Here is a 22,064-nt window from a genome sequence, read left to right as displayed (position 1 = left end):
AAACCGTAAATCAGTCTGCATCATACCTTATGTTGCTTTAACAGAAATGGCAGCAGCATAAGCATTCCACCATCATGCACAATCCACCAGATATCAATATTTCCTTCTAAATAATGCTCATGGTTACTTGGGTAGAAGGGCACATTTTTTGGGACCATGAGTGCCAAATGAGCAGCAGTTGTGCACCGTACAGTTTCTGGAAATACAAATAGCACAGTTAAAACTGACTATCTTTCCATTCCTTCACAAATGTCTAAAGACATACCACAAATTTTTTGCTTTTATCCTTCTCTGTTCATTTGATATAAACATTTTTAGTATGAAAAAAAATCAAAATAAAAAACCTATAGCCCCTCCCACTTCACGTTCCTCACCAGTCAGCTGACCTCTAGTCTTTGCCCCCCAACCATGCCGTAAACTGAATGGGCACCTGCGAAGAGGCTGAGTGGGCCGATACGGGCTCCAGGAATAGCCCTGCTGGGTGGCCGCAAAAAGGCTAGGAGAATGGTGTTGGCTTCAGGAACAGCCCAGGATTCAGTGACCCCCTGGCAAATCATAATTCGACCCCCAGGTTGAAAACCACTGCTCTAAGCAATCGCATGGCATCCATGGGATCTGCTGTGGGCGCACGGAGCATGATGAGACTGTGACGTCATAAGAGGCCTATATAAATCGGTGCGAGCCGCACACGGCATTGCAGCGGAAGGAAGCGACGTGTCAACATCGAAGAAGAAGGCAGAAGGCGACAGAAGCCCGGGCACCCCCCGCCAAAGACGTCGAATGAGAAGCCCGGGAGTGGGCCGCTGTAAAAGAGCTAAAGAAGAAAGCGCCCCCCCCCCCCCGACGGAAGAGAACCAGATGGCGGTGAAGACCTGCACATACCCCCCCCCGCGCGAAGACGTCGAATGAGAAGCCCGGGAGGGGGCCGCTGTAAAAGAGCTAAAGAAGAAAGCGCCCCCCCCCGCGGTGGAAGAGAACCAGACGGCGGCGAAGACCTGCACCCCCCCCCCCCAGAAGACATCAAAAATGCAGCCCCCCCCCTTGTAAAAGAGCTAAAGAAGAGAGGGGGGCTCCCGGAGCTGACTAATAAATTACTTTAATAACCCTGTGTAGTGTTTTATTTTTACATATTTTTTTTCCGCCAGGTGAATGGGTAGGGGTACGATGTCCCCAATACTCATTCACCTAGGGTAGGGGGCCGGCATCTGGGGGCCCCCTTATTAAAGGGGGCTCCCGGATTCCGATAAGCTCCCCTCCCGCAGACCCCGACAACCAACGGCCAGGGTTGTCGGGAAGAGGCCCTGTCCTCATTAACATGGGGACAGGTGCTTTGGGGTGGGGGGCCACAGGGCGCCCCCCTCCCCCAAAGCACCGACCCTCCCATGTTGAGGGCATGCGGCCTGGCACGGTTAAGGAGGGGGGCGCTCGCTCGTCCCCACCCCTTTCCTGACCGGCCGGGCTGCTGCTCGGATACGGGTCTGGTATGGATTTTGGGGGGAACCCCACGCTGTTTTTTCGGCGTACGGGGTGTCTCCTTAAAATCCATAGCAGATCCATGGGCCTGGTATGCTCCTGTAGGGGGGAACCCATGCCGTTTTTTTTTGTTTTTTTTTTATTTGGCGTGGAGTTCCCCCTCAAGATTCATACTAAACGCAGTGCTTGGTATTGGCAGGGATCCAAGTCGGATCCCAGTTCAATATTATGCCGCGGCTAAACGCAACCGCAGCTAAAAGCACTGTACAAATGCAGCTGATTGCTGTGCCTGGAGTCTTGAATTCCAGCAAAACATAAACATGCTTTTAGCTGCAGCAAAACAGCCGTTCGTCTGAAAGGGGCCTTAGACCTAGTATTGCTTTTCAGCTCGAAAGGCTGGCATTCATGGTGGAAGAAAGCATTCCTAAAAGCACAAAATAGAACTGGATATTAAAATGTATAAGTAATACCACCATTGATTGTTGATCCAGGGCATATCAGACTGCCTCTTGGGGGGGGGGGGGGGGAATACTTTTCCCCCGCTGGAGCCAATTGGTTCATGCTGCCTAGGTGTTTGTTTGCCTTTGCCTGGATGTGGGTTTAGGATTGGGAAGCAATGGTTATGCATATCACAGTTACCCAGCTGCAGGCATCACCCCGGTACAACCACTTGGAGGGTAAGTGTTATGGAAGAGGGAGTGCTTTACTTCAGATCTTTTTGTGTTTATTTGCTAAAATTACCAGTGCTGAGAATAAATGTATCAATAAATGTATCAATGTTTCACAGTTTTAAACAGTACATCTGGATTATTGCCATGTGTGAGTACTTTCCAAGCGTACATAAATTGAAATTTGCATATTAAATTACCACCATCTTTTGCCATATTCAGTATGTATATGTAGGATGTCCTGAATTAATTTCAGAAAATGCTTACCAATGAAGGTTTTCCATGACTGAGGATCTTCACTTTGTCTCCAGCCATATGGCCATCCCAGCATAACAGTATTATGTTTCATCCCTCCAAGTCCACATGATTGGATCAGATGTGAAATACCATCTTTCACTTTGTTGGAAACTACAACCTGACAAAAGCCTTTCACTTTTTCTATTTCCATCATATTTTTAATAGTCTGAAAGAATAAGAAATAAAAACTCATCACTGCACTACATGCTGTTAGCTTCAAGTATAACACATTATACAGTGTGTACAGACCAATGCAATCTTTGTAGAATATCATGCTACACCAACACTTAACAACCTAACAAAATCAAAAGAGAAAATTCTGTACTTGCTATATATTTGTTAAATGCTGAAACAAATAACAAATAAGGTCTCACATACTCAATTTCTTATACACATAATTTTGGAAATCATATTTTTATGTCAGATTAAACTCATACAAATGTAAAAATAAAACATAAAAAATCAGGTAACATTATAATAGTGTGAATAATCTCTCTTTAAAGCAGCTGCCCTACTAAATAGTAAATACGGAGGGTAACCCTCTCGGGACATTCACAGAACACCTTGCTTTTTTCTCAATAAATGCAAAGTGTTTTCGGGTTGGAAGAAGTGGAGAGGTATCAAGATGCAATTACAAAGTTTGCCTAGAGCACGCCTTGTGTTTGTGTGTGTATATATATATATATATATATATATATATATATATATATATATATATATATATATATATATATATATATATATATATATATATATATATATATACACACACATATACACACACATATATACACATATACATACACACACACACACACACACACAATCCTTTACCCACAGTTGATATATATATATATATAAAAAGCAAGTAATTCTGTGAATAGTGCCTTTGCTGAATGAGAACCCCCCATGTTTACTATGCAGCAGGGCAGCTGCTCAGCAAGGTACCAGGATAACAGTGGCAATCACTGTAGTAGCGGGGATTGCTACAGTAATTTTCAGTTTCCACAGTTCCTGGGGATCCCAGAGGTATGGCATTGTCCAATCTGAACCAATAAAATCATGCTCCTTTAAGCTAGTGCATTGTTGGTTCACTTACCTTTTTCTTTGATTCCCTTCTAAATGTTTTTTTTCTTTGTCTGAATTTCTCACTTCCTGTTTCTCCTCAGTAAGCTTGCCCCTGTCATCCATGGGGGTTAGTCAGCCAGATCAGCTTACTGAGGAGGAACAGGAAGTGAGAAATTCAGACAAAGAATACAAAGAAAAAAAAAACATTTAGAAGTAAAATCGAGGGAAAAAGGTAAGTGAACCAACAATGCACTAGCTTAAAAAGGAACCTATTTAGAAAAACAAAAACAAAACCTTTACAACTCCTTTAATCTTATGAACATCCTAAACAGTGTTTCAGCTATTTCAGGTCTTAAAATTAATATGCAGAAATCAACAGCAATGAACATTTCATTATCTGATAAGGAAATGTGTAATGTTAAGGAGGCATTTCCTTTTCGAGTTAAATATATATTTATTGCGCGATCCCGCCCCCTCTGACGCAAGGGGGAAGCCAGGCTTCCCCAGTGATGTAGCAGAGGGTGCGTCAGAGGGGGACGGGGTCACGTGACGGGTGGCCCCGCCTCACCAATAAAAGAAATGTCACAGCTTCAGCCACGTCATTCGCCGGGCTGTGTCCGGCGGAGAGAGGAGGCAGGCGATGCTGCGCTCTGGATCCCGGATGATCTTCTCATCGCTGGACCGGAGAAGAGATCACCCGTTGCTGGATACCGACAACGTGGGGCGCCGGACCGAGAGTGGATTACCACCGCTGGATTTTTTATTTAATTTTTTTTATTAATAAAAGGACTTTTTTCTACGGTGTGTGTTTTTTACAACTACCGTATTTTCCGGCGTATAAGACGACCCGGCGTATAAGACGACCCCCTAATTTTCCAGGAAAAATTTTGATTTTGGGATATACTCACTGTATAAGACTACCCCCTTCTTACTAGTCTTTCTGGAAGCTGAGGGGGAGCCAGAAACGCTGACAGAAACAGGCTTTTTCAAATCTCACTGTGCCATTACATTCCTCACTGTGCCATTACATTACATGCCCAGACTGTGCCACTGTGCCATTACATGCCCCCACATTGCCATTGTGCCATTACATGCCCCCACATTGCCACTGTGCCATTACATGCCCCCACATTGCCACTGTGCCATTACATGCCCCCACATTGCCATTGTGCCATTACATGCTCCCACATTGCCACTGTGCCATTACATGCCCCCACATTGCCACTGTGCCATTACATGCCCCCACATTGCCATTGTGCCATTACATGCCCCCACATTGCCACTGTGCCATTACATGCCCCCACATTGCCACTGTGCCATTACATGCCCCCACATTGCCACTGTGCCATTACATGCCCCCACATTGCCATTGTGCCATTACATGCTCCCACATTGCCACTGTGCCATTACATGCCCCCACATTGCCACTGTGCCATTACATGCCCCCACATTGCCATTGTGCCATTACATCCCCCCACATTGCCACTGTGCCATTACATGCCCCCACATTGCCATCACTTGCCCCCACTGTGCCTGAACTTGTTGCCCGCCCCCCCCAGTGCAATAACACTCACTTTTTTTCCCCAGCGCTGACAGTCTAACATGCTGCGATCGCGAGCGTGTATTGATTTCAAAGCCGCGCCTTCACTGCAGAGTGTTCTGTGATAGGAGGAACAAAAATCTTCCCAGCAGCGCCTCTGTTATGTTTTCCGCCTATCACGGACGTCTTCTCATCTCGTCCGAGGATGAGAAGGCATCTGTGATAGGAGAAACAAAGAACAGAGGCGCTGCTGGGAAGATTTTTGTTCCTCCTATCACAGAACACTCTGCAGTGAAGGCGCGGCTTTGAAATCAATACACGCTCGCGATCGCAGCATGTTAGACTGTCAGCGCTGGGGAAAAAAGTGAGTACTGAGACTGTACCCGGCGTATAAGACGACCCCCGACTTTGGATGCATTTTTTTGCATCCAGAAAGTCGTCTTATACGCCGGAAAATACGGTATTTACACTTCCTTCGTGAAATGGTAGGGGTACAATGTACCCCATTACCAATTCACATAGGGGGGGCCAGAATCTGGGGGTCCCCTTTGTTAAAGGGGTCTTCCAGATTCTGATAAGCCTCCTGCCCGCAGACCCCCACAACCACCGGGCAAGGGTTGTGGGGATGAGGCCCTTGTCCCCATCAACATGCGGACATCCTCCCCATGTTGAGGGCATGTAGCCTGGTACGGTTCAGGAGAGGGGGGGCGCACTCTGCCCCCCCTCTTTTCTGCGGCCGGCCAGGTTAACGTGCTCGGATAAGGGGTCTGGTGTGGATTTTTGGGGGGAACTTCACGCCATTTTTAAAAAAAAATTGGGGTGGAGTTCCCCTAGTTCTAAGTACTGGAAACATGTGCTATTTCACATGCTAACTTTACACCCCCCCTAAGTACGAAATTTAAAGGAATATTTCACTTTTATTGTTTCACTCTAAGCATTATTAAATTCACTGCTCCCGAAAAAACAGCGGTTTTTAAAACTTTTTTTTAGCATTGATACATGTCCCCTGGGGCAGGACTCAGGTCCCCAAGCACTTTTTAGGACAATAACTTGCATATTAGCTTTTAAAATTAGCACTTTCTCCCATAGACTTTAACAGGGTGTTCTGCGGCTTTTTGAATTTGCTGCAAACACCCCAAATTGTTCGTTGTTCGCCAAACAAGCGAACAGGCAATGTTCGAGTTGAACATGAGTTCCACTCGAACTCGAAGCTCATCCCTAGTCATTGCCATCAGTTCTAAAATTCCTTTTTTTTTTTTATTGTAAAATTTCCCAGTTTAAACATCTGACATGTCTCCTATTTACTTTGGTGAATAAAACATGGGTTTATGGGATTTGCAAATCATTGCATTCTGTTTTATGTAGATTTCACACAGCGTCCCAACTTTTTGGTGATCATTTAATGTTATAGCAAAATGCCGTTTTTTTTCATGGAATAGGTGCATGAACCCACCAGTCAACTCCCTGCCCTGACCCCCCCCCCCCCCCCCCAATCCCACCATTTCTAAAGGAAAATAAGTAAAATGATGCCAAATAATGGGTGTGGGCAAGGCTCAGAACGGAGTTTCGCACAAAATGCAAGGTTTAGGAAAGTGCAACACACAGAGTACTGGACTCAGGAGTGCATAACATACATAAGTGTGTATTGTGCAGTGCTGTGTGTATCACACAGTGTGCAAAAAAATAAATAAGCATCCCCGTCCACAGCTCACCTCCACTCCTCCCGTCCACAGCTCACCTCCACTCCTCCCGTCCACAGCTCACCTCCACTCCTCCCGTCCACAGCTCACCTCCACTCCTCCCGTCCACAGCTCACCTCCACTCCTCCCGTCCACAGCTCACCTCCACTCCTCCCGTCCACAGCTCACCTCCACTCCTCCCGTCCACAGCTCACCTCCACTCCTCCTCACCCTCAAGTTGGTTACTATTCTAAATCATCATGCATTGTTATGGCAAAAAAATACAGTGTCATGGAAAAAATGTCCTGTTACATAGACTAAATGTGTGTTGAAAACTGGTTCCTTAACCTGCCTGGCGGTGTTCCCGAGTCTGACTCGGGGTTGGATTTTCCTGCTGCGAGCGGTAACCCCGAGTCAGACTCGGGCTTGCCTCGCTAGATCCACAGGCACCGTTTACTTACCTTGTCCCTGGATCCAGCGATGCCACCGCGCTGTGTGAGCGAGCGGGACCTCGCTCGATTCACACAGCGTCCTCCTGTGCCGCCGATCTCCGTTCCCTGCGACGTTACGACACACGGGGACGGAGAACGGCGCCAAATTCAAAAAAGTAAACAAACACATTACATACAGTATACTGTAATCTTATAGATTACAGTACTGTATGTAAAGAAAACACACCCCCTTGTCCCTAGTGGTCTGCCCAGTGCCCTGCATGTACTTTTATAAAATAAAAACGTTTCTTTCTCCCTGCAAACTGTAGATTGTCCATAGCAACCAAAAGTGTCCCTTTATGTCAAAAATAGTTTTAGATCAGCTAAAAAACAGCGATAATAAATTATAATCACTTGCAGAATTGTGCGATAGCCATTTGTGGGGAAATTCGTCATAAAAAAAAAAAAAAATAATGACAGCCACAATTCTGCAACTGAGCAAATTTCAGTGATTTTGATTTGATTACATTATTGAATAATTTTTATTATAATTCTATTATTATTTGTTATAATTGTTTATAATTATTTATTATATTATAATTTATAATTTTGTTTTTAAAAAAATGTCATACCCGGGATGCCTATTAGAATCTTGTTTGGTCAGATTTAAGTGAGTTATTTCTAAAAATTGCAGGCCTACAATATAAAACGCCAAATTTCCTTGCAAATAATGGTACCGCTTTCAGCATGTTTTTTCTGAAAGAATCATACCGCCAGGGAGGTTAAAGGAGTTGTAACAGCAGAAGGTTTTTTATATGAATGCATTAAGCCTTCTGTGTATAGCAGCTCCTGCAGCTGTCACTCAAATTCAGTTAGCCAATCAGGAGAGTGAGGGGGCGAGGTCAAATTGCAGCTCCATGTCTGAATGGATACACAGAGCTGCAGCTCGGCTCGGGTGTCTACATAGAAAGCTGCTTGCTGTGAGGGCACTCGACAGGAGGAAGGGGCCAAGAGCAGTGAAAAGAGACCCGAGAAGAGGAGGATCCAGGCTGCTCTGTGCAAAACCACTACACAGATGAGGGAAATATAACATAACATGTTTGTTATTTATTTTTATTTTAAATGAGACATTACAATCAATCACTTTAAAGTGGAGTTTCCATCCCAAATTTTTTTTTTCATTTTTGTGCTCATTAAAAAAAAATGTTTACTCATCTGGAAATGCCTGTTGCTATGCGGTCCCATGAAATCTGCCTTTGGAATCACCTAGGATTCTGACATCTCCCTCTAATGCTTCCTGGGAAATGGGTGTCATCGTTTCCAAGGATGCAGTGCGCTACCCAATTATCACTCCCCAGCCAAGACTTCCAGGAAGTGCTTGTGGGCTTCACAATGCCCACAAGCAAAATGACAACGATGTGAACATAGTTTTATAAACTATCTTTTTTGAATAACTATGCGGAGCGGCGGCGGATTGTAAAATTGTAAGTGACCGGATTTATATTATAAAAACACATGCTGAAAGGACATACATTTAAAAAATGCTAATTGTGGTTGGAACCCCGCTTTAAAGGAAAAGAAGGTTGTTACCTGTTCAGCAGCTTGCAGCTCCCCATAGCTGTCCAAAAAGTTCCCCTGCATTACAGTACCAACAATGGTCAACCCCTTTCCAGCTTTCAATTGAGAGGCAAAAGTAAGCAAACGTGGATATTTGACATGTAGATCCTCATCTAGTTTTAGGAGAACTAGCAATTGTGGCCTGGTGAAAGCAAAATAAATACATTAAAGCACATTGAAATATTGTAAGCACTACATAAATTGATAGCACTATAGAAAGTAAGTACCAAGAATAAATAAATGTGATAAATATGTAAGTGAGTGCTGCCCTAATCATACACTGATCAGCCATAAGTTTATGACCAGCCACCTAATATTGAGTAGGTGCCCCTTTTGCTGCCCATTGCGGCATGGACATCACTAGACCTCTGAAGGTATACTGTGGTTTCTGGCACCAAGCTGTCAGTAGCAGATCACATTAAAGCCAAAAATAGTGCCAGCAGGGCCAAAGGCAGAGCCTAGTGTCAGAAAGTTGGGTCTCTGTCAGAGATCATGGATCTTACAGCAGGACAATGACCCAAAACTCATGTCAAAATGCATCCAGAAATGGACAAAGCACTGGAGAGTACTTAACTGGCCAGCAATGAGTCCAGATCTAAATCCCATAGAGCACCCGTGGACAGATCTCAAAACAGTAGTTGGAAAAGGGAACCCTTCCAATCTGAGAGACCTGGAGCAGTTGGCGAAAGAGTGGTCCACAATTCCAGTAGAGATGTGTAAGAAACTCATTGATGGTTACAAGAAGCGATTGATTTGTGTTGATTTTTCCAAGGGGGGGGTGCTACCAAATATTACATTGAATGTGCCAATAATTTTGTCCAGTCCATTTTCAGAGTTTTGTGTGGAATGTGTGGATTTAGTGATTATAGAACAAGTTGAAAAACCCATCATCTATAAAACATGTGGATTAGGTATACTATATAGGGTTGATTTAATAAAACTGGAGAGTGCAAAATGTGGTGCAACTGTGCATGGTAGCCAATCAGCTTCTAACTTCAGCTTGTTTACAATTTACATTCAAAGCCTTGTAGCATTAATATGCCAGCAAATCTACATAGCAAAAGGGCTTGTCTCCAGCCCACCTGGGGTGATACAAGCTTCAAAGAGAGAAGGTCTATCTTGGCAATATCGGATTGGACAAGCAGGCAAGTGGGGGTGGTTATGGGTGAGAGTAATGAATGTTAAAAGCACACACAGAAGAGTAAGAGTCCCCTTGTCCCCTTTTTGTTCCTGGTCTGCTCATGTGAGCCTTTTGGCTCGTTCGCTTTTACCATCCAGAATCCAGCTGGTGGAACCATGTGTGATAAGTATCTTTGATGTTCTTTTGTATATATACTCTGCTGTTCAATGTGTGATGTTAGTATATTCCTATTTTCTTGGGAAATAAATGAAAGATATTGTTTTTAACTAGCAGCAGTGTGTTTATTTTCATAACCAACTTTACATTTTTGTGTTTATAATCTTAATAGACTAGCTAATTATAGGTGTAGACAAATCAATCCATTTATGCAATAGATAGAGGGAATCCGTGAACACCTTTCGGGATAAAAATTATATAGGTTATTTTGTTGGTATTCATTAGCTTGTATATTGCAGCATTTACTTTAGTTTCTATGCAGACCCGCACCAGATTTTGCGTCTTTAACCACTTCAAAACCGCACACCGTCATATGACATCCAAAAAGGGAATCTCTTATCCCGGGTGGACGTCATATGACGTCCTGTACTTTGTGCGGTGATATCTGAATGATGCCTGCACCTAGAGGCATCATTCAGATATCATTTTGTTCCGGCGGCGATCCTGCGCACCATAAGAATGATCATAGCGGTTTGATCGTTCTTATAGGCGGCCATCCGGTGCTTCTCCGGGCTCTCCAGTGCCATCGGGGGCCCGGAGAGATGATTGCCGTGCGCCAGATGGGAGGCATAGAGATGACTGGTGACCAGATGGTCACCAAGTCATCTCTATGACCGTCGGAGGCCCGGGCGCGATGTGATGACGTCACGCCCGAATACCCGTAAGTAAATAAACCGCAATTGCGGCTAGTAAGAATGAGATCTGTGATTATTTTTCACAATCTCATTCTTTCCAGCCTGGAGGAGAGATGTGGGGTCTTATTGACCCCGCATCTCTCCTTAAAGAGGACCTCTCACACACTATTCCTAATACAAGGGATGTTTACATTCCTTGTAATAGGAATAAAAGCGATCGAAAAAAAAAATGTAAAAAAAAAAAAAAAAAGAAAGTGTAAAAAATAAAGTAAAATAAAAAATAAATAAATAAATACAAATTAAAAACGCCCCTGTCCCCCGTAGCTCGCGCTCAGAAGCGAACGCACACACAAGTCCCGCCGACGTATGTAAACGTCGTTCAAACCACACATGAGGTGTCGCCGCGTGCGTTAGAGCGTGTGCAACAATTCTAACACTAGACCTCCTCTGTACCTCTAAACTGGTAACCTGTAAAATGTTTAAAGCGTCGCCTATGGAGATTTTTAAGTAACGAAGTTTGGCGCCATTCCAGGAGTGTGCGCAATTTTAAAGCATGACATGTTAAGTATCTATTTATTCGGCATAACATCATTTTTCATATTTTACAAAAAAATTGGGCTAACTTTACTGTTTTGTTATTTTTTAATTCATGAAACCATTTAAAAAAAAAAAAGGCATTTTAAAAATGATTGCGCAAATACCGTGCAGGATAAAGTTGCAATGACCGCCATTTTATTCCCTAGGGTGTCTGCTAAAAAAATATATATAGTGCTTGGGGGTTCTGAGTAATTTTCTAGCAAAAGAATGATGATTTGTACATGTAAGAGAGAAGTGCCAGAATAGGCGCGGTATGGAGGTGGGTATTAAAGCCCTGTATTGAAGTGGTTAATATTGATTGGACCCTGGGCAAACATTTTTTTGGGCCCCCCCCCCATGCAATTTTTCCCTCCACCCGCTCTGAGACATACAATAAATAGAAGGCCATAGGTTACAGCATACTATTACCGCTTAATGACTGGTTGCTAGAGATTACAGCACACATTGCGGCTCACTGATTAGTTGCTAGAGGTTGCAGCACATCATTTTCACTTGCTAATTGGTTTGGTTACTGCACATCATTACGGCTCAATGATAGGTTGCTAGACATCATTGCTACTCACCTATTAGTTTCTGGAGGGGTGTGATCAATAGCAGTGGTTGTGGTGGTAGTGGGGGGGGGGGGGGTGTGAGATCAGTGGCAGTGCTAGGGGGGCACTGGCAGCGGACAGGTGAAAGAGGAAGTTCCACACTGGGGGCGGAGTCAGGCAAACTATGTGGTTGGTTGCTAGCAGCTGCAAAACTGAGCCGGGGGGGGGGGGGGGGGTGCCAGCCTAAAACTGCAAGAGAAAGTTCTGCTCTCCAAATGCAGGGGCGGAGTTATAGTATCCATGTGGTTAGTTGCTAGACGCTGGGCGGGCCTAGCAACCAACCCCTGCTGGCCTGGCAGCGGCGAGCAGGAGCTGGGACTGCCACGGCTGGACTACAGCAGCGTCGCTGCGCCCCGGTAAAATAAACAGAAAATGTTTAATGTATAGAAACACTGTTGCAGGCTCGAGGGGGAGCTGCTTTGAGGCCCACAACAATGACTGGGCCCTTGGCAGCTTCCCCTTTTGCCCTGCATTTAAGACAGCCCTGGATTTTGCACTTTCCATTTCAAGTAAATCACCCCCTACATGTCCAAAAAAGTTTTTTTGGCCTACAGTTAAAACACTAAGATTATCCACCCTTTAAATCTTCATTTAATGACTCAAGACTAACCTCCCATCTTTGTCTGAAGTAGAGACATACACCTTTGTCTGAACTAGAGACATACACCTATAAGAACGATGTTTAGTGTAAAAAAACAACAAGGAGTCATGGAAGTGATGGTTTGGCTCCCACAGAGCCCTGATCCCAACAATTTTGAAAGCAAAGGGTGGTCACACAATATTGGCTTGATTTGGACTTCACTTCTGTTCATTTACTTTTTTTCAAATTTTGTTAATTGATAAACTATTAACACTTCTATTTCTAAAAGCTTTCTTAATTTAAATCATTTTTTCACAGCCGCCTAAAACTTTCGCAGGGTACTCAGAGAAGCTTTTTTACATTAAAAATAAACACAAATAATTTTTAATAAGCAAACGTAAAACAAAATTAAGGTACAAACCCTTACCTCCAGTTCTTGATGTGAGGAGGTCCTTCTTCCAGTCTTAACAAAGCATATCTAGCTGCGCTGAGGGAAAGACCTCTTATTCCATCTCCCCATTCTTTCTCTGCTCTATTAAATGAAAGATAAATATAAAAAAAAAATAAAAAAAAAAAGGAAGAAAAGGAAAACATATTGCTTTCTTGTTAAAATAAATTTAATTAGATGCATGGTTTTAGACTATGCTTTAAGAAAAAGTGAATTTAAAATGTGTTCTATTAAAACTCTACTCCTGCAAAACATTGTTTTTTTAGTTTTCGATGGATATGGGAAGAGAAAATACCAGTCTCAAGATTTTTTTTTTTTTGCTGTCCATGATCCACGGTCTCCATCTCGCTAGGATAGTTGTACCCTCTCTCCCTCTAAGGTACATGTGGTGAATCAGGTTTTGAAAGGACTCATAGGAGGCAAGCATAGCTGCCTCCAAGGCAGTGGCCGCATTGTTGGCTTCAGGATAAAACCACCAGTGCGCATGGGTCAACTGCGAGGCGATATAATAGGTCTGAAGGCAAAGTAAAGCCAGCCTGCCCGCCTTTGACTACTGCCAACTGTAGGGTGTTTTTAGCAATCCTAACTGCTCCCCCTCCAAATAAAAGTGGTAAGGATTGAATCTATTTTCTTTAAATTTGACCTTTGTGACATATACTGGTGATATACAAAAATCATGGTCAAAAAATTATTAAAAAAAGTTTATCCTACCTAGTAATGTCAGAGGGAGATTGGTCCATGTCTTCAATGTGGTTCTCATTCTTCCGATAAGAAGATCTAGGTTAATTTTGATATAGGAGGAGATTGGGTGTTGTATCATAACCCCCAAATATCGGAAGGAGCTGACTATTTGTAGTGGACAAGAGGGAAGTAGCAATATCGATGTTGCCTGGTCTATCATAAATAGAAGGGATAAATGCACCATCTTTAATCTCTATGTTTAAATCCAAGAAATGAATCTTCTTAATACTGCTCTCAAATTGTAGTACGATACCCAGCGAGTTATCATTGAGTTGCCCCATAAACGTGGAAAGCGACGTCATGTCACCATCCCACAGGAGGAGGATGTCATCTACAGTGGGGATCGAAAGTTTGGGCAACCCAGGTAAAAATTTGTATTAATGTGCATAACGAAGCCAAGGAAAGATGGAAAAATCTCCAAAAGGCATCAAATTACAGATTAGACATTCTTATAATATGTCAAAAAAAGTTAGATTTTATTTACATCATTTACACTTTCAAAATAACAAAAAACAAAAAAAAATGGCGTCTGCAAAAGTTTGGGCACCTTTGGCAAGTATCATAGCTTGTAAACGCTTTTTGTAGCCAGCCAAGAGTCTTTTAATTCTTGTTTGCGGTTTCTTTGCCCATTCTTCCTTACAAAAGTATTCCAGTTCTTTGAGATTTCTGGGCTGTCTGTCATGCACTGCTCTTTAAAGGTCTATCCATAGATTTTCAATTATGTTGAGGTCAGGAGATTGTGAAGGCCATGGCAAAACCTTCAGTTTACGCCTCTTGATGTAATCCCCCATGGATTTTGAGGTGTGTTTAGGATCATTATCCATTTGTAGAAGCCATCCTCTCTTTAACTTCAGCTTTTTCACAGATGGCATCAAGTTACCATCCAAAATTTGCTGAAATTTTATTGAATCCATTTTTCCTTCTACTCGTGAAATGTTCCCTGTGCCACTGGCTGCAATACAACCCCAAAGCATGATTGATCCACCCCCATGCTTAACAGTTGGACAGAGGTTCTTTTCATTAAATTCTGTGCCCTTTCTTCTCCAAACGTACCTTTGCTCATTCCGGCCAAAAACTTCTAATTTAAAATCATCGGTCCACAGAACTTGTTTCCAAAATGCATCAGGCTTGTCTATATGTTTATTTGAAAAGTTCAAACGCTGATTTTTGTGGTGAGGACATAGAAGAGGTTTTCTTCTGATGACTCCTCCATGAAGACCATATTTGTACAAGTATCTCTTTATAGTGGAATAGTGTACCACAACTCCAGTGTCTGCCAGATCTTTCTGGAGGGATCGTGCAGTCAAACGTGGGTTTTGAATTGCTTTTCTCACAATCCTGCGAGCTGTTCTGTCTGATATTTTTCTTGGTCTTCCAGATCTTGCTTTAACTTCCACTGTTCCTGATGACTGCCATTTCTTAATTACATTCCAAACAGAGGATATTGACATCTGAAAACGCTTTGCTATCTTCTCATAGCCTTCTCCAGCTTTGTGAGTGTCAACTATTTTCAGTTTCAGTTTTCTAGACAACTGCTTAGAACAGGGGTCCTCAAACTTTTTAAACAGGGGGCCGGTTCACTGTCCCTCAGACCGTTAGAGGGCCGGACTATAAAAAAAAACTATGAACAATTTCCTAAGCCCCCCCCTCACCATTGCAAGCCCCTCACGATCATTGCAACCCTCCCCCTTCATCATTATAAGCCCCTCATTGCAAGCCTCCCCTCACAATCATTAATTGCAAACCTATCATGATCATTGCAAGCCCCTTCACCTCACCATCATCATTACATCATCATCATCATCCCCCTCATTGCAAGCCCCCCCCACCTCACCATCATCATTACATCATCATTATCATCATCCCCTCATTGCAAGCCCCCCCTCGCCATCATCATTGTAAGCCCCTCATTACAAGCCCCCCCTCACAATCATTAATTGCAAGCCGATCAAGATCATTGCAAGCCCCCCCAATCATCATTACATCATCAGCATCATCAGCCCCTCATTGCAACCCCCCCTCACCTTTGCAAGCCCCTCTCACCATCATCAGCCCCTCATTGCAACCCCCCTCACCATTGCAAGCCCCTGATTGCAAGCCCCCCCACCTTCATCATTACATCAGCCCCTCATTGCAAGCCCCCCCATCATCAGCCCCTCATTGCAACCCCCCCTCACCATTGCAAGCCCCTGATTGCAAGCCCCCCCACCTTCATCATTACATCATCAGCCCCTCATTGCAAGCCCCCCCATCATCATCATCATTACATCATCATTTTATCATCATCAGCCCCCCCACCATCATCATCAGCCCCCACCATCATTATCACATCAATATCAGCCCCCCTCACCATCGCAATCCCCCCCTTCCCTCCCTCCCCATCGTAAGCCCCTCACAGCACTTTATCCTTAATGTGCCACTGCTCACTCAACTGCTGTGACGGTCCCGCTGTGTCCTGCTGTACTCACAGTGTAACAGTTATGGCGCGCTGTGATAAATGTCCCGCCCTCCTCCTCCTCGACCAGCTCATCTGATAGACAGAACACTGGCTCTATCACACAAGCTAGTCTAGGAGGAGGAGGGTGGGACATTTATCACAGCGCTCCCGAACTGTCAACACTGTCATCTCTGTGACACAGCGGGATCGCTGTGTTACAATCTGCAGTGTAACTGGTGTTGCCTGTCAGGGTCGGGTGGGCCGGTTACAAGTCCTCCGCGGGCCGCATGTGGCCCACGGGCCGTAGTTTGAGGAGCCCTGGCTTAGAAGAACCCATGGTGCTGATTGTTGGGGCAAGGTCAGATGAGTCTGGCCATTTAAAACCTTTGAGATTGACATCACCTGGTCTTCCCAGACGATGAGAACAATCCAGGACACTGGCAGGTCTCAGCTTTGCAAAGGGGGCAGTGCATGCTATAAATTCTGCAGGGTGCCCACACTTTTGCAGACGCCATTTTTTTGTTTTCTGTAATTTTGAAAGTGTAAATGATGGAAATAAAATCTAACTTTTTTTGACATATTATAAGAATGTCTAATCTGTAATTTGATGCCTTTTGGAGATTTTTCCATCTTTCCTTGGCTTCGTTATGCACAATAATACAAATTTTTACCTGGGGTGCCCAAACTTTCGATCCCCACTGTATACATCTACCCCAGAAGATCAATTCCGATCTTCTGTTGGAATGGACAACATCCTCCTCCCATTTGGCCATAAATAGGTTAACCATATTGGGTGCAAATTTTGCACCCATGGCAACCCCTCTGTTCTTGAGGTAATGCGTCCCTACGAACCAGAAATAGTTAAGGGTCATAGCATAGCTCAATAGATCTAATATGAATTCCCGTTAAGAAGGGATCAATTCAGTATCTCTACGCAAAAAAACATGTCTATGGTTTCTAAACCATCCAAGCGAGAAATAATAGTATAAAGAGAAGCCACATCGGTGGTAGCCATAACGTAACTCTCCTTCCACTCTAAATTCTCCAAAAGTCAGATCACCTATGAGGAATCTGAGACTTAATTTCAGAAATAGTACACTCACAGATAATGAAAAATAATCAGGGTCACTGGATTCTTCTTTTTTGAACATAAATCGCTTGAAGTTGGCACAGAAGATTTGAATGTTTACAGATAATATGGACTTTTTCGAATTGAATATTAAAATAATTGTGGTATACTATTTTCCATCCTTGGATTATATATAGGTGTTCTGCAGTGGTTTTTGATTGAGAGTAATAGGCCAAGAGTAATCATTAAGGCCCATGCACACGATCAGATGTTGTCGGAAAATTTGACCGTTTGTATGCTCCATCTGACAGCGCAGCACTACCTTTACGTTTTATTCCAGACAATTATTGTCAGATTTTCCACCAACAAATGTTGAATAGCATGCTTTAAAATTTTCCAAGAACCAATGTGTGTTGTCAGTTTATCCGATCGTGTGTACGCAAGCCCTTGGGACAAAACTCCAATGTACAAACACACATGCTCAGAAGCAATGCTAACCATAACACAACATTAGCAGATGTTGCCCTAAGGGTGGCACTAAAGAGATGAAAAACCACATAGTTTTGTGTTTGTTGGCCAGCAATTCTTTGCCGTTTGTATGCAATCCAAGTTCCTGGCTGATGCCCGTCGGACAAAAGTCATACGCTTTGTTCGCAAAAAATCTGACCGTGTGTATGAGGCTTTAGAGTTGGATATTACACTAGGTTTGTCCCCTCTAGTTTTGTTCCATGTATGAACACTGGCCAAAGATATTATTTAATATCTATGGTTTATACTTACCTAGGCGGATGCAGCATTGGTTTGATGCTGCATCTGTCCCCAGGCGCCTCTACTGACAACCAAATGATCGAACACCGCCAATCACTCGGTTCTGACAGTTCCCCGAGCAAAGATCTGCAGACTGTCAATCGGCGGCTCTCCACTCTGCTTCCTTCTCGCTCACTGGAGCGTTGAGCTGTGGAGGGGCGGGAAGCGGCCAGCTCAGACTCGCAGTGGCTCGCTTAGAGACTGAGCGGGTTTCAGTCCAGGCACCTGGCGGATCCCGACTTCATTGTCGCGATGGCGTGGTTCCTGGACCGACTACTGTGACATCAGCAGAGAGTGGACTTCAGCCTGCTCTCTGCTGAAAACAGGTAACAGGAGTGCAAAACAGATTGCACTCCTGAAAGCTTAGACTATACTTCTCCTTTTCGCAATATCAGAAAGATTGGAGTATTATTACTGTGCCATGGAAAACAAACAGGAAGCAGAAGTGTCTTGGGAAGGGAGTTTGAGTAAACCTTTCTGTAATAGAAGGCTATACTAGAAGGTGTGTGTCATTAAAAAAAAAAAAGAGGGGACAAATAGAAAAGCCAAACTCCATTCACAGTTTTTGAATCATTAACAGCATTTTACTAGCAGAAGCAAACAGGACGTTATGTTTTAGGTTTGTGAAAAATACATAAATTAATGAAAACCAAAAACACTTACCCTTGGTACTCTATGTACTTGTAAATCAGTCCAGCAATAAGCATAGCTACAAGCGCATAATACCAGGAGGAGACGAACATCAGAGCCAAACAGATGCTCATGCCCAGGAAGGAAAGTGCCCTGTTAGTGGAAAAAAAATTAAAATACTATTTAGCATAAGAATATAGTAAATAATTACAAATTTTAAAATACTATTCCAAAAAACGAATCAAAGGGAATCCATCAAATGCATATTTTTCTTTGTCATAGACCTCCGATAAATTAGTGTACCTTTGTACCATAACTGTATCAAATGTAATGTATAATTTTTAAGGGTTCTATGTTGTTGGCTTTAATTAGTAACATGGTTGCATTTTGGTAAGAGCACAGTTTGTTTTATGAGAAGCGTAAGGTTTAGTGTTGTGCATTTATAGATGGAGTGGGATTTGTCAAGAGCTATCGTTCAGAATATTCAGTATATAGACCCCTCTTCCTACTGGATGCTTACATACTGACTTGGGTGACACAAACTTTACTAGACATAGGTCTCAGTATAGCATTGTCAGTCAGTGTAATGACAAAATCTAGTAACCATACTAGAAGGCAGTCAGAAAAAAAATCTCCTCAAAGAGTGTTTACTGATGTATGATTTTATGCCAGTGGACACATTAACCAGTTGCCTACCAGCTGCCACAGTTATACTGTGGCAAGGTGGCTCAGCTGCGCAACTCGCCGTACTGATACATCGGTTCATGCACTAGCTTTTTCGTGTCTGCCGGCCACCCGGGATTGCGGGAAAGAGGCAAATCGGGGATCTGCCTTTGTAAACAAGGCTGATCCCTGTTCTGGCAGGGGAGGAGAAAGATCAGCTGTTACTAGTGATCAGCAACAACGATCTTTCTCTACTGCCAGTGAGCCCATCCCCCTGACAGTTAGAAAGCACCTCCCTAGGGAACACTTAACCATTTGATCACCACTCGTGTAACCCTTTCCCTGCCAGTGCCATTTATACAGTGATCAGTGCATTTTTATAGCACTGATCACTGTCACTGGTCACCAAAAAGTGTTATTTAGGGTCAGATTTGTCCACCGCAATGTCGAAAAAAAAAAAAAAAACGCCAAAAAAAAAAAAAAAAAACACAAATCGCAAAATTGTCAGCCTTTTTTTGTTTATAGTGCAAAACAAAACAAAAAAAAACAAAAAAAAAAAAGACGCAGAGGTGATCAAATACCGCCAAAAGAAAGCTCTATTTGTGGGAAAAAAAGGACATCAATTTTGTTTGGGTACAGCGTCACATGACCACACAATTGTCAGTTAAAGTAACGCTGTGCCGTAGAGCAAAGATTGGCCTGGTCAGGAAGTTGGTAAATCCTTCTGGGGCTGAAATAAACTCGGCAGAGAATAGTAAACAGCTTGCTGATTATAAGTTATTTCCAATAAAATTACTGAGTGAGAACCTAGAAAAGACAAATGTAAATGAAATATCACATGAAACAGAGGATTCCGTATGGTACACTCTACGTACCATAAATCTAAGATATTGCAAGAAGAAGGAATGGCTCGCAGTCTCTGCTCTAATTCATCTCAAAGTTGTTCTATTGGGTGGAGGTCTGGACTGTGCAAGCCAGTCAAGTTGCTGCACCTTAAGCTCACTCATCCATGTCTTTATGGCCTAGCTTTGTGCACTGGTCCAAATCATTTGGTGGAGGGGGGATTATGGTGTGGGGTTGTTTTTCAGGGGTTGGGCTTGGCCCCTTTCTTTCCAATGATGGGAACTCTTAAGGCGTCAGCATACCAAGACATTTTGGAAAATTTCATGCTCACAACTTTATGGGAACTGTTTAGGTGCATCCTACCCTCAGTTCTACATGGCCTCCACCAACGTCAAACGTAGGGGGGGGGGGGGGGTCATGATAGCTTTTCACCGTTATACCCCCTTCACATGCCAAGCAAGGATCAAGGACCCAGAGGGCAGATACTTCATTTTGATAGGCCTTCTTAACAATAGTTGTATACTATGCTCCCAACCACAGCCCTGCCTCCTTTCACTCTTGCCTTTGCCAAGCTCATAAACAAGGCACCTTGTTAGTATGTGGCGACTCTAACCAGGTTACCTACCCTTTTCTAGAGAAATCCCCCTTCTCCTCTTCTAGGAGCCCAAGTAAGCTTACCTTTCAACAATTGCTACACCGACACTCTCCTGGATACCTGACACAAATACAATCCAACCAGGAGATAATACACACATTATTCTCACCCACATAACACCTTTTCACGCATTGACCACATCTTTATCTCCACTGGATCTTCCCCCCTTGCTTCTATCCTCCCCGATTGTTAAAACCCCTTGGTCAGATCACAATGCTGTCCTTTCCTCTCTAGGCTCCCTTATCCCCAAGCAAAAGGATCGCACCTGGTGCCTCAATGCCACCCTTTTAGCGCATCCTTCACATAAGTCAGTCATAGCCACAGCTATCAAAGACCATGTCTCTCACAATAAAATGGATGTTACTCAGCCTTGCCTCGCATCATAATAAAGAACGCCAGGCTCTTTATCAAAAGATAAAAACTGCTTTCCTCCAAGCCTATTCCATATTTCAAGATAACCCTACACATAGACAAGCCTTTGATAAGGCTAAACTAGAGCTAGACTTAATCCTGAGTCAGCTGAGAAATCCCTCCGACTTACCAATCATAGGATATACATCAAGGCAAACAAACCCGACACCTTTTCGGCTTTTTCACTTCACAACCTAGACCGCTGGAACAAGCCAGTATGCTTGAAAACTTCCCAGGACATCTACTCCAGCAACCCTGTGAAGGTCTTAGTGACTTTCCATAAACATCTTAGACCTCTACTCAACTTCTGCCGACCTTGACAAAGCCTGTGCATCGGATTTATTTTCGAACATACAAATGCCATCCTTATCGGCCCCTTAACAGGCGCAACTAGTCCAACCCATTACTGAACTAGAAATTCGCAATGCATTATTCAGAGAAGCAGCCAAGAGGCCCATGGTAACTGGAGGAGCTGCACAGATCCACAGCTCAGGTGGGAGAATCTGTCCACAGGACTACTATTATGCACTCCACAAATCTGTCCTTTAGTGGCAAGAAGAGAGTCATAATAAGTCCCATTTGCAGATAGCGAGAAGCCATGTGGGGGAAACAGCAAACATGCGGAAGAATGTGCTCTGGTCAGATAAGACCAAAATTAAACTTTTTGGCCTAAAAACCAAACGCTATGTGTGGCAGAAAACTAACACTGCACGTAACCGTCCCCAACATAAAACATGGTAGTGGCAGCATCATCTTGTTGGGATGCTTTTCTTCAGCAGAGACAGCACCAAACATAGGGCAATCTGAGGGGAAAAAAAACTGTTGCGG

At 43.4% G+C, this 22,064-nt stretch overlaps 1 protein-coding gene across 3 annotated transcripts in view; it reads right to left on the bottom strand.

The window, feature by feature from the left end:
- Positions 1–22,064, bottom strand: part of SLC12A4 (solute carrier family 12 member 4) — a 215,995-nt gene that overhangs the window by 60,724 nt on the left and 133,207 nt on the right. For all 3 annotated transcript variants that reach the window (XM_040328834.1, XM_040328835.1, XM_040328836.1), the window contains 5 exons: positions 18,698–18,817; positions 12,960–13,064; positions 8,747–8,915; positions 2,409–2,604; positions 27–196 (listed from right to left, as the gene is read on the bottom strand). In XM_040328834.1, coding sequence (XP_040184768.1) covers positions 27–196; positions 2,409–2,604; positions 8,747–8,915; positions 12,960–13,064; positions 18,698–18,817 — 760 coding nt within the window. The remainder of the gene's footprint in view (positions 1–26; positions 197–2,408; positions 2,605–8,746; positions 8,916–12,959; positions 13,065–18,697; positions 18,818–22,064) is intronic.

This window comes from Rana temporaria, chromosome 11 (genome assembly GCF_905171775.1).
Source record: "Rana temporaria chromosome 11, aRanTem1.1, whole genome shotgun sequence".
Lineage (NCBI taxonomy): Eukaryota > Metazoa > Chordata > Amphibia > Anura > Ranidae > Rana > Rana temporaria.
This window is presented reverse-complemented; position numbering and strand designations above follow the sequence as displayed.